The 13,404-nt window shown below is 48.7% G+C and overlaps 1 protein-coding gene across 1 annotated transcript; it reads left to right on the forward strand.

Annotated features, from left to right (window-relative positions):
• Positions 1 to 1,156: 1,156 nt before the first annotated feature.
• On the forward strand, positions 1,157 to 13,095 carry LOC311372732 (abl interactor 2-like; the record flags this gene model as incomplete). The annotated part of the gene is given in 4 exon segments (XM_084489688.1): positions 1,157 to 1,324; positions 6,051 to 6,227; positions 12,990 to 13,034; positions 13,037 to 13,095. Coding segments are annotated over 4 exon segments (449 nt in total), but the record flags the coding sequence as incomplete, so codon positions are not given.
• Between the last annotated feature and the right edge of the window lie 309 nt (positions 13,096 to 13,404).

Genomic DNA, 13,404 nt, shown 5'->3' on the forward strand with positions numbered 1-13,404 from the left:
TAGTGGCCCCTACACGCCCCCTAGTGGCCCCTACACGCCCCCTAGTGGCCCCTACACACCCCCTAGTGGCCCCTACACGCCCCCTAGTGGCCCCTACACGCCCCCTAGTGGCCCCTAGTGGCCCCTACACGCCCCCTAGTGGCCCCTACACACCCCCTAGTGGCCCCTACACGCCCCCTAGTGGCCCCTACACGCCCCCTAGTGGCCCCTAGTGGCCCCTACACGCCCCCTAGTGGCCCCTACACGCCCCCTAGTGGCCCCTAGTGGCCCCTACACGCCCCCTAGTGGCCCCTACACGCCCCCTAGTGGCCCCTACACGCCCCCTAGTGGCCCCTAGTGGCCCCTAGTGGCCCCTACACACCCCCTAGTGGCCCCTACACGCCCCCTAGTGGCCCCTAGTGGCCCCTAGTGGCCCCTACACGCCCCCTAGTGGCCCCTACACACCCCCTAGTGGCCCCTACACGCCCCCTAGTGGCCCCTACACGCCCCCTAGTGGCCCCTAGTGGCCCCTACACACCCCCTAGTGGCCCCTACACGCCCCCTAGTGGCCCCTACACACCCCCTAGTGGCCCCTACACACCCCCTAGTGGCCCCTACACACCCCCTAGTGGCCCCTACACGCCCCCTACACGCCCCCTAGTGGCCCCTACACGCCCCCTAGTGGCCCCTACACGCCCCCTAGTGGCCCCTACACACCCCCTAGTGGCCCCTACACACCCCCTAGTGGCCCCTACACACCCCCTAGTGGCCCCTACACACCCCCTAGTGGCCCCTACACACCCCCTAGTGGCCCCTACACACTCCTGTCGTCCATCTTTGTAGCCCTGTCGTCCTGAGGTCCATCTTTGTAGTCCTGTCGTCCTGACGTCCATCTTTGTAGTCCTGACGTCCATCTTTGTAGTCCTGAAGTCCATCTTTGTAGTCCTGAGGTCCTGTCGTCCATCTTTGTAGTCCTGACGTCCATCTTTGTAACCCTGTCGTCCTGATGTCCATCTTTGTAGTCCTGAGGTCCATCTTTGTAGTCCTGACGTCCTGTCGTCCATCTTTGTAGCCCTGTCGTCCTGAGGTCCATCTTTGTAGTCCTGAGGTCCATCTTTGTAGTCCTGACGTCCTGTCGTCCATCTTTGTAGTCCTGACGCCCTCCCTCTCCCTGCAGTCCCCAGATAAGCACCGGGCGCTGGAGGAGACCAAGAACTACGCCACCCAGAGCCTGGCCTCCGTGGCCTACCTCATCAACACGCTGGCCAACAACGTGCTGCAGATGCTGGACATCCAGGCCTCACAGCTGAGACGCATGGAGAGCTCTATCAACCACATCTCCCAGGTAGAGAGACACTGACACAGAGAGAGAGAGAGCTCTATCAACCACATCTCCCAGGTAGAGAGACACTGACACACAGAGAGAGAGAGAGAGCTCTATCAACCACATCTCCCAGGTAGAGAGACACTGACACAGAGAGAGAGAGAGAGAGAGAGCTCTATCAACCACATCTCCCAGGTAGAGAGACACTGACACACAGAGAGAGAGAGAGAGAGAGAGCTCTATCAACCACATCTCCCAGGTAGAGAGACACTGACACAGAGAGAGAGAGAGAGCTCTATCAACCACATCTCCCAGGTAGAGAGACACTGACACACAGAGAGAGAGAGAGAGAGCTCTATCAACCACATCTCCCAGGTAGAGAGACACTGACACAGAGAGAGAGAGAGAGCTCTATCAACCACATCTCCCAGGTAGAGAGACACTGACACAGAGAGAGAGAGAGAGCTCTATCAACCACATCTCCCAGGTAGAGAGACACTGACACACAGAGAGAGAGAGAGCTCTATCAACCACATCTCCCAGGTAGAGAGACACTGACACAGAGAGAGAGAGAGCTCTATCAACCACATCTCCCAGGTAGAGAGACACTGACACACACAGAGAGAGAGAGAGAGAGAGAGCTCTATCAACCACATCTCCCAGGTAGAGAGACACTGACACACAGAGAGAGAGAGAGAGCTCTATCAACCACATCTGCCAGGTAGAGAGACACTGACACAGAGAGAGAGAGAGAGCTCTATCAACCACATCTCCCAGGTAGAGAGACACTGACACAGAGAGAGAGAGAGAGAGAGAGCTCTATCAACCACATCTCCCAGGTAGAGAGACACTGACACACAGAGAGAGAGAGAGAGCTCTATCAACCACATCTCCCAGGTAGAGAGACACTGACACAGAGAGAGAGAGAGAGCTCTATCAACCACATCTCCCAGGTAGAGAGACACTGACACACAGAGAGAGAGAGAGAGAGCTCTATCAACCACATCTCCCAGGTAGAGAGACACTGACACACACAGAGAGAGAGAGAGAGCTCTATCAACCACATCTCCCAGGTAGAGAGACACTGACACAGAGAGAGAGAGAGCTCTATCAACCACATCTCCCAGGTAGAGAGACACTGACACAGAGAGAGAGAGAGAGAGCTCTATCAACCACATCTCCCAGGTAGAGAGACACTGACACACAGAGAGAGAGAGAGCTCTATCAACCACATCTCCCAGGTAGAGAGACACTGACACACAGAGAGAGAGAGCTCTATCAACCACATCTCCCAGGTAGAGAGACACTGACACAGAGAGAGAGAGAGAGAGCTCTATCAACCACATCTCCCAGGTAGAGAGACACTGACACAGAGAGAGAGAGAGAGAGCTCTATCAACCACATCTCCCAGGTAGAGAGACACTGACACACAGAGAGAGAGAGAGCTCTATCAACCACATCTCCCAGGTAGAGAGACACTGACACAGAGAGAGAGAGAGAGAGCTCTATCAACCACATCTCCCAGGTAGAGAGACACTGACACACAGAGAGAGAGAGAGAGCTCTATCAACCACATCTCCCAGGTAGAGAGACACTGACACAGAGAGAGAGAGAGCTCTATCAACCACATCTCCCAGGTAGAGAGACACTGACACACACAGAGAGAGAGAGAGAGAGAGAGCTCTATCAACCACATCTCCCAGGTAGAGAGACACTGACACAGAGAGAGAGAGAGAGAGAGAGCTCTATCAACCACATCTCCCAGGTAGAGAGACACTGACACAGAGAGAGAGAGAGAGAGCTCTATCAACCACATCTCCCAGGTAGAGAGACACTGACACACAGAGAGAGAGAGAGAGCTCTATCAACCACATCTCCCAGGTAGAGAGACACTGACACACAGAGAGAGAGAGAGAGAGCTCTATCAACCACATCTCCCAGGTAGAGAGACACTGACACAGAGAGAGAGAGAGAGAGCTCTATCAACCACATCTCCCAGGTAGAGAGACACTGACACACAGAGAGAGAGAGAGAGAGAGAGCTCTATCAACCACATCTCCCAGGTAGAGAGACACTGACACAGAGAGAGAGAGAGCTCTATCAACCACATCTCCCAGGTAGAGAGACACTGACACAGAGAGAGAGAGAGAGCTCTATCAACCACATCTCCCAGGTAGAGAGACACTGACACACAGAGAGAGAGAGAGCTCTATCAACCACATCTCCCAGGTAGAGAGACACTGACACAGAGAGAGAGAGAGAGAGAGAGCTCTATCAACCACATCTCCCAGGTAGAGAGACACTGACACAGAGAGAGAGAGAGAGAGCTCTATCAACCACATCTCCCAGGTAGAGAGACACTGACACACAGAGAGAGAGAGAGCTCTATCAACCACATCTCCCAGGTAGAGAGACACTGACACAGAGAGAGAGAGAGAGAGCTCTATCAACCACATCTCCCAGGTAGAGAGACACTGACACAGAGAGAGAGAGAGAGCTCTATCAACCACATCTCCCAGGTAGAGAGACACTGACACAGAGAGAGAGAGAGAGAGAGAGCTCTATCAACCACATCTCCCAGGTAGAGAGACACTGACACAGAGAGAGAGAGAGAGCTCTATCAACCACATCTCCCAGGTAGAGAGACACTGACACAGAGAGAGAGAGAGCTCTATCAACCACATCTCCCAGGTAGAGAGACACTGACACAGAGAGAGAGAGAGCTCTATCAACCACATCTCCCAGGTAGAGAGACACTGACACAGAGAGAGAGAGAGAGAGAGCTCTATCAACCACATCTCCCAGGTAGAGAGACACTGACACAGAGAGAGAGAGAGAGCTCTATCAACCACATCTCCCAGGTAGAGAGACACTGACACAGAGAGAGAGAGAGAGAGAGAGCTCTATCAACCACATCTCCCAGGTAGAGAGACACTGACACAGAGAGAGAGAGAGAGCTCTATCAACCACATCTCCCAGGTAGAGAGACACTGACACAGAGAGAGAGAGAGCTCTATCAACCACATCTCCCAGGTAGAGAGACACTGACACAGAGAGAGAGAGAGAGAGAGCTCTATCAACCACATCTCCCAGGTAGAGAGACACTGACACACACAGAGAGAGAGAGAGAGCTCTATCAACCACATCTCCCAGGTAGAGAGACACTGACACACAGAGAGAGAGAGAGCTCTATCAACCACATCTCCCAGGTAGAGAGACACTGACACACAGAGAGAGAGAGCTCTATCAACCACATCTCCCAGGTAGAGAGACACTGACACAGAGAGAGAGAGAGAGCTCTATCAACCACATCTCCCAGGTAGAGAGACACTGACACAGAGAGAGAGAGAGAGCTCTATCAACCACATCTCCCAGGTAGAGAGACACTGACACACAGAGAGAGAGAGCTCTATCAACCACATCTCCCAGGTAGAGAGACACTGACACACACAGAGAGAGAGAGAGAGAGAGAGCTCTATCAACCACATCTCCCAGGTAGAGAGACACTGACACAGAGAGAGAGAGAGAGAGAGAGCTCTATCAACCACATCTCCCAGGTAGAGAGACACTGACACAGAGAGAGAGAGAGAGAGAGCTCTATCAACCACATCTCCCAGGTAGAGAGACACTGACACAGAGAGAGAGAGAGCTCTATCAACCACATCTCCCAGGTAGAGAGACACTGACACAGAGAGAGAGAGAGCTCTATCAACCACATCTCCCAGGTAGAGAGACACTGACACAGAGAGAGAGAGAGAGAGCTCTATCAACCACATCTCCCAGGTAGAGAGACACTGACACAGAGAGAGAGAGAGAGCTCTATCAACCACATCTCCCAGGTAGAGAGACACTGACACACACAGAGAGAGAGAGAGAGCTCTATCAACCACATCTCCCAGGTAGAGAGACACTGACACAGAGAGAGAGAGAGAGAGCTCTATCAACCACATCTCCCAGGTAGAGAGACACTGACACACAGAGAGAGAGAGAGAGAGCTCTATCAACCACATCTCCCAGGTAGAGAGACACTGACACAGAGAGAGAGAGAGAGAGCTCTATCAACCACATCTCCCAGGTAGAGAGACACTGACACAGAGAGAGAGAGAGAGCTCTATCAACCACATCTCCCAGGTAGAGAGACACTGACACACAGAGAGAGAGAGAGAGAGAGCTCTATCAACCACATCTCCCAGGTAGAGAGACACTGACACAGAGAGAGAGAGAGCTCTATCAACCACATCTCCCAGGTAGAGAGACACTGACACAGAGAGAGAGAGAGAGCTCTATCAACCACATCTCCCAGGTAGAGAGACACTGACACACAGAGAGAGAGAGAGAGCTCTATCAACCACATCTCCCAGGTAGAGAGACACTGACACACAGAGAGAGAGAGAGAGCTCTATCAACCACATCTCCCAGGTAGAGAGACACTGACACAGAGAGAGAGAGAGCTCTATCAACCACATCTCCCAGGTAGAGAGACACTGACACAGAGAGAGAGAGAGAGCTCTATCAACCACATCTCCCAGGTAGAGAGACACTGACACAGAGAGAGAGAGAGCTCTATCAACCACATCTCCCAGGTAGAGAGACACTGACACACAGAGAGAGAGAGAGCTCTATCAACCACATCTCCCAGGTAGAGAGACACTGACACAGAGAGAGAGAGAGCTCTATCAACCACATCTCCGAGAGAGACTTGGTGAGTGATCCGTTTGACCCCTGACCTTTGACCTTTGACCTCCAGACGGTGGACATCCACAAGGAGAAGGTGGCACGGCGGGAGATCGGCATCCTGACGACCAATAAGAACACGGCGCGGACGCACAAGATCATCGCCCCCGGCAACCCAGAGAGACCGGTCCGCTACGTCCGCAAGACCATCGACTACAACGCCCTGGACGACATGGGGCACGGAGTCAAGGTGAGAGGAGACGAGGACAGAGGAGAGAGGAGAGAGGAGGTGGTCTCTAGCCCTGGACGACATGGGGCACGGAGTCAAGGTGAGAGGAGACGAGGACAGAGGAGAGAGGAGAGAGGAGGTGGTCTCTAGTGGACGACATGGGGCACGGGGTCAAGGTGAGAGGAGACGAGGACAGAGGAGAGAGGAGAGAGGAGGTGGTCTCTAGTGGACGACATGGGGCACGGGGTCAAGGTGAGAGGAGACGAGGACAGAGGAGAGAGGAGAGAGGAGGTGGTCTCTAGTGGACGACATGGGGCACGGGGTCAAGGTGAGAGGAGACGAGGACAGAGGAGAGAGGAGAGAGGAGGTGGTCTCTAGCCCTGGACGACATGGGGCACGGGGTCAAGGTGAGAGGAGACGAGGACAGAGGAGAGAGGAGAGAGGAGGTGGTCTCTAGCCCTGGACGACATGGGGCACGGAGTCAAGGTGAGAGGAGACGAGGACAGAGGAGAGAGGAGAGAGGAGGTGGTCTCTAGTGGACGACATGGGGCACGGGGTCAAGGTGAGAGGAGACGAGGACAGAGGAGAGAGGAGAGAGGAGGTGGTCTCTAGTGGACTACATGGGGCACGGAGTCAAGGTGAGAGGAGACGAGGACAGAGGAGAGAGGAGAGAGGAGGTGGTCTCTAGTGGACGACATGGGGCACGGGGTCAAGGTGAGAGGAGACGAGGACAGAGGAGAGAGGAGAGAGGAGGTGGTCTCTAGTGGACGACATGGGGCACGGGGTCAAGGTGAGAGGAGACGAGGACAGAGGAGAGAGGAGAGAGGAGGTGGTCTCTAGTGGACGACATGGGGCACGGGGTCAAGGTGAGAGGAGACGAGGACAGAGGAGAGAGGAGAGAGGAGGTTGTCTCTAACCCTCCTCTCTTGAGGTCAGAGGAGACGAGGAGAGAGGAGGTGGTCTCTAACCCTCCTCTCTTGAGGTCAGAGGAGACGAGGAGAGAGGAGGTTGTCTCTAACCCTCCTCTCTTGAGGACAGAGGAGACGAGGAGAGAGGAGGTTGTCTCTAGCCCTCCTCTCTTGAGGTCAGAGGAGACGAGGAGAGAGGAGGTTGTCTCTAACCCTCCTCTCTTGAGGTCAGAGGAGACGAGGAGAGAGGAGGTTGTCTCTAACCCTCCTCTCTTGAGGTCAGAGGAGACGAGGAGAGAGGAGAGAGGAGGTTGTCTCTAACCCTCCTCTCTTGAGGTCAGAGGAGACGAGGAGAGAGGAGAGAGGAGGTTGTCTCTAACCCTCCTCTCTTGAGGTCAGAGGAGACGAGGAGAGAGGAGGTTGTCTCTAACCCTCCTCTCTTGAGGACAGAGGAGACGAGGAGAGAGGAGGTTGTCTCTAACCCTCCTCTCTTGAGGACAGAGGAGACGAGGAGAGAGGAGGTTGTCTCTAACCCTCCTCTCTTGAGGTCAGAGGAGAGAGGAGAGAGGAGGTTGTCTCTAACCCTCCTCTCTTGAGGTCAGAGGTCAGACATTCAGACTTCCTGAAGCAGGTTTACATTTAGGGGTTAACTGGATCTTATTTAATAACAACCCGTCCACAAAGAGAACAACAAGTGCGTATTAATTCAAGCCATTTCTCAATTCGCGTTCTCGTGTGTACTCGCGTACTTGCGTTCTCGATAAACGTCATCAGTGGTAGCCCAAGCACTGTTCCAATTCCGAGTACGCGAGTACTGTCGTAAAACCCGTGTGTGTTCTTGATGCGTTCTCGATGAGGCCGTTCTCGATGAGGCCGAGGACGCATCGGAGGTGACTCGTGTGGACTTGGGGCCGTTAAATCCCAGAATGCATCATCGAGTCCGCTGCTGTTCCAGTTGCAGGTGCGTACTCGCGTTCTCGGAAGTCTGTGCTTGAAAGTCCGGACTTGCCAAGTACGTACTTCCAAGTCCGCGAGAACGTAGTCCGCGTACTTGGTATTGAGAAACGGCTACAGTCTCTTAAGGATTAACGAGATTAATCTCCTCAATCTCAAAGGAAGGGAGCGTTGACATTTGAACTACTAAAGCGATTCCCTCATTATCTGTACTCATTACCCTAACCTACCTGTATTCAGTCTAAACATTATATACATTATCTGTACTCATTACCCTAACCTACCTGTATTCAGTCTAAACATTATATACATTATCTGTACTCATTACCCTAACCTACCTGTATTCAGTCTAAACATTATATACATTATCTGTACTCATTACCCTAACCTACCTGTATTCAGTCTAAACATTATATACATTATCTGTACTCATTACCCTAACCTACCTGTATTCAGTCTAAACATTATATACATTACCACGATAGGCCTGGGCAATTAAACAATAAGTCATCGTATTGTCAGAGACAATATATATTGATCTATATGTACTGATCTATATATACTGATCTATATATATTGATCTATATATATTGATCTATATATATTGATCTATATATATTAGGGGTGTAACAAAAAACGTTTTGAATCGGAAAATCGATTTTGATTTAAAAGATGCGAATCTTCTGAATCGAACTGAATCGAATCGTTCCATTTAAAAAAATGTATCGTTCCTGAATCGTATCGTACCCCATGTATCGAGATACGCATCGAATCGTCTTTTATTGGAGAGATGCACACCCCTAACAAATACACTTCTTCTCTAGTCTTTGATAAATCTTTTTGAAGGAAATGCCACATTTACAAGTTAATTCATTTTGTGAAATGATTGTCTACTTTCAACAAGAAATCCATTGCATCATACCCTCTCGAATTGAGCCGTGCCACATCGAATCGAATCGAAATCCTTCTGAATCGAACTGAATCGAATCGTTCCATTTTAAAAATGTATCGTTCCTGAATCGTATCGTACCCCATGTATCGAGATACGCATCAAATCGTCTTTTATTGGAGAGATGCACACCCCTAATATATATTGATCTATATATATTGATCTATATTGATCTATATGTACTGATCTATATATATATATATATTGATCTATATGTACTGATCAGTATCAATATAAAACATGTTCAGTACATATGCATTAGAGGCTGGTCCACTGAATCTAGCAGTTTGTTACTCAAACACGGTTCAATTCTTATCTACGATGTCTGAGTGTTTTCATGGTTGTGTCGACGTTGGAGTATTGGTCAATGCAGACCAGTGGGAGGTAGGGATGTCACGATACCAAATATTTAGAAGTCGGTACCAATACCAGTGAAAATCCACGATTCTCGATACCATTTCGATACCACGGCAAAAAACAAAAATAAAACAATAAATCCCATGTACTTTGTCACGATACCAGAAATTTAGTAGTCAATACCAATACCAGTGAAGTTCCACGATTCTCGATACCCAATTCGATACCACGGTCAAAAACAAAACAATAAATCCCATGTACTTTATTTATTAAAAACATTTAAACATTCCAAAAAACAGTGGCACTGGCATGTAGCCTTCAAGTAATAAATAAAAATAAACCACTATTAACATTACAAAAAAAGAACAGTGGCATGTAGCGTTCAAGTAATAATAATTAAAAAAATAATAATACGCGCTGAAAGCAGGCAGTCATGCAGCTATGCGACTGGCGTTTACACTTGCGTGCATGGCGGGGTTTAAAACATAACTTCTAACCTAATATTAAGTAATATAACGCAGGTGCGCAAGGCAGCCACAGGAGACGCCAACATTGTTTTCAACTGCTCGGTACCGCGCCGTATTAATTAACCAAGTTTTGAAAAGAAAAAGTATTTGAAGCGAATAAGCAACGCTGTTTTTGATTTGTTTATTTGGTTTTGAACGAATAATTTTGGATGCATGCATCGGCTTTGAGTTGGTTTGTTTACTTTGAAATTGCATACGCTCGCAACACACACGCGCACGCGCACACGCACGCACACATTCACCGCCGCACCCACTACAACCTGCCGATCTTCAATCAAAACAACATCAAGTAAGTGATGCCGAACGCAGTCGTACCATGCGTGTTTAGAAGGGCAACATTGAAACGGGTCCCGTCTGAAACAGTCGCGCGGCGCAGCGTTCCAAACGCAAAGTACTTCCAGACGCGACTCTTGTTATTCTTTTTATCGACGAGTCGAGGCGGAGCCGTCGCACTCGCTGCAGCTGCCGTCTTCCATGTTCCCGTGTAGGTGTATATGCTGCCCACGTGACGTCCAGAGGAATTGCATCCTCGGTACCTACGGTACCTACGGTACTAAGAAAAACGAGTACCGTCACGTTTTTTGAATTTTGGTATCGACTTGGTACCGAAGTATCGGTTCTCGTGACATCCCTAGTGGGAGGTCGTGTGTTACACTGAAGTGTTTACACACAGCACGGTCATTCATAGTCTTCTGAGGTCATTAACATGATCAATAGTTATGGATATCAATCAGTATGATCGAGTTATATCGTGTCTTCAGAATGGTCGACGTGACGTGTTTCAGTCTGGGTCGACTCTGGCCTCGGTGGAAAACGACATTACCCATGAGCCTCCTCTGTCCCCAATCACTGTTATTAGTAACAGTACAGAATAATGTCCAACTAACCAGTGATGTTAATGTCTGTTACCTCTGTCCCCCAATCACTGTTATTAGTAACAGTACAGAATACTGTATTATCAGACATTATCTGTCGTGACCTCCTCTCTTCATCTGATAATCATGACCTTATCTTATCTTAGTGATGTTAATGTCTGATAATCATGACCTTATCTTATCTTATCTTAGTGATGTTAATGTCTGATAGTCATGACCTTATCTTATCTTAGTGATGTTAATGTCTGATAATCATGACCTTATCTTATCTTAGTGATGTTAATGTCTGATAGTCATGACCTTATCTTATCTTAGTGATGTTAATGTCTGATAATCATGACCTTATCTTATCTTATCTTAGTGATGTTAATGTCTGATAATCATGACCTTATCTTATCTTAGTGATGTTAATGTCTGATAATCATGACCTTATCTTATCTTATCTTAGTGATGTTAATGTCTGATAGTCATGACCTTATCTTATCTTAGTGATGTTAATGTCTGATAATCATGACCTTATCTTATCTTATCTTAGTGATGTTAATGTCTGATAGTCATGACCTTATCTTATCTTAGTGATGTTAATGTCTGATAATCATGACCTTATCTTATCTTAGTGATGTTAATGTCTGATAATCATGACCTTATCTTATCTTATCTTAGTGATGTTAATATCTGATAATCATGACCTTATCTTATCTTAGTGATGTTAATGTCTCTCTCCGTCTGATAATCATGACCTTATCTTGTCTTAGTGATAATCATGACCTTATCTTATCTTAGTGATAATCATGATCTTATCTTAGCTTAGTCATGTTAATGTCTCTCTCAGTCTGATAATAATGACCTTATTTTAGTGATAATCGTGACCTTATCTTAGTGATAATCGTGACCTTATCTTAGTGATAATCGTGACCTTATCTTAGTGATAATCATGACCTTATCTTAGTGATAATCGTGACCTTATCTTAGTGATAATCGTGACCCTATCTTAGTGATAATCGTGACCCTATCTTAGTGATAATCGTGACCTTATCTTAGTGATAATCGTGACCTTATCTTAGTGATAATAGTGACCTTATCTTAGTGATAATAGTGACCTTATCTTAGTGATAATAGTGACCTTATCTTAGTGATAATCGTGTCCTTATCTTAGTGATAATCATGACCTTATCTTAGTGATAATCGTGACCTTATCTTAGTGATAATTGTGACCTTATCTTAGTGATAATCATGACCTTATCTTAGTGATAATCGTGTCCTTATCTTAGTGATAATCGTGACCTTATCTTAGTGATAATCATGACCTTATCTTAGTGATAATCATGACCTTATCTTAGTGATAATCATGACCTTATCTTAGTGATAATCGTGACCTTATCTTAGTGATAATCGTGACCTTATCTTAGTGATAATCGTGACCTTATCTTAGTGATAATCGTGACCTTATCTTAGTGATAATAGTGACCTTATCTTAGATAGGGTTAGGTAACCCTAACCCTAACCCTAGGACCCAATAGGCTTAGTAGGGTTAGTTAGTTGATAATCGTGACCGTACCGTTCCTATCTTCTACTAACTCTGTTTCCTCTTATCTTCTCTCTGCTCTCTTAATTAACCCCTCAGTGGTTGTTGAGGTTTAAGGTAAGTGTCTGAGGCATGGGGGGGGTAAGGTAAGGGGACGTCAGACTGTATTTAATCACTTAAACAGACGCGCTAAACCCTTAACACTGGTAAAGGGGGCGTTTCTCCTTAATTCATATTTAGGTCAACCATTCGTGTTCCTGGAAGCGGGATCTAGAAGCATGTGATTGTTATATTGAGGCCCCTGTGTTATATTGGGGCCCCTGTGTTATATTGGGGCCCCTGTGTTATATTGAGGCCCCTGTGTTATATTGGGGCCCCTGTGTTACATTGAGGCCCCTGTGTTATATTGGGGCCCCTGTGTTATATTGAGGCCCCTGTGTCATCTGGGGGCCCCTGTGTCATCTGGGGGCCCCTGTGTTATATTAGGGCCCCTGTGTTATATTAGGGCCCCTGTGTTATATTAGGGCCCCTGTGTCATCTGGGGGCCCCTGTGTTATATTAGGGCCCCTGTGTTATATTAGGGCCCCTGTGTTATATTAGGGCCCCTGTGTTATATTAGGGCCCCTGTGTCATCTGGGGGCCCCTGTGTCATCTGGGGGCCCCTGTCTAACCCCTCCTCTCCCTGCAGGCCAGCGCCCAGAGCGTGAAGGCGGGGGGCCCGCTGCCCCGCACCAACCCAACCCCCCCACGCAGAAGCCCCCCAGCCCCCCCACCGCCCGCAAGGGCACCCTGGGGTACGTAGCCTGACCTCTGACCCCTGACCTTTGACCTCTGACCCTCGACCTCCAGGCTAGGGGCCACACCTGTGTGTGTGTGTGTGTGTGTGTGTGTGTGTGTGTGTGTGTGTGTGTGTGTGTGTGTGTGTGTGTGTGTGTGTGTGTGTGTGTGTGTGTGTGTGTGTGTGTGTGTGTGTGTGTGTCAGCTGCTGTCCCATTCACCCTCCCACCCTGGTCCTCGTTGTCACGGCAACCGCCTCTCCTCCCCATCAACGCCCCCCCCCCCTCCCTAAACCCAGGGTAACCAGGCGTGAGGACAACAGCGGC

Source organism: Micromesistius poutassou (genome assembly GCF_964030765.1).
Source record: "Micromesistius poutassou genome assembly, contig: SCAFFOLD_5939, whole genome shotgun sequence".
Classification (NCBI taxonomy): Eukaryota; Metazoa; Chordata; class Actinopteri; order Gadiformes; family Gadidae; genus Micromesistius; species Micromesistius poutassou.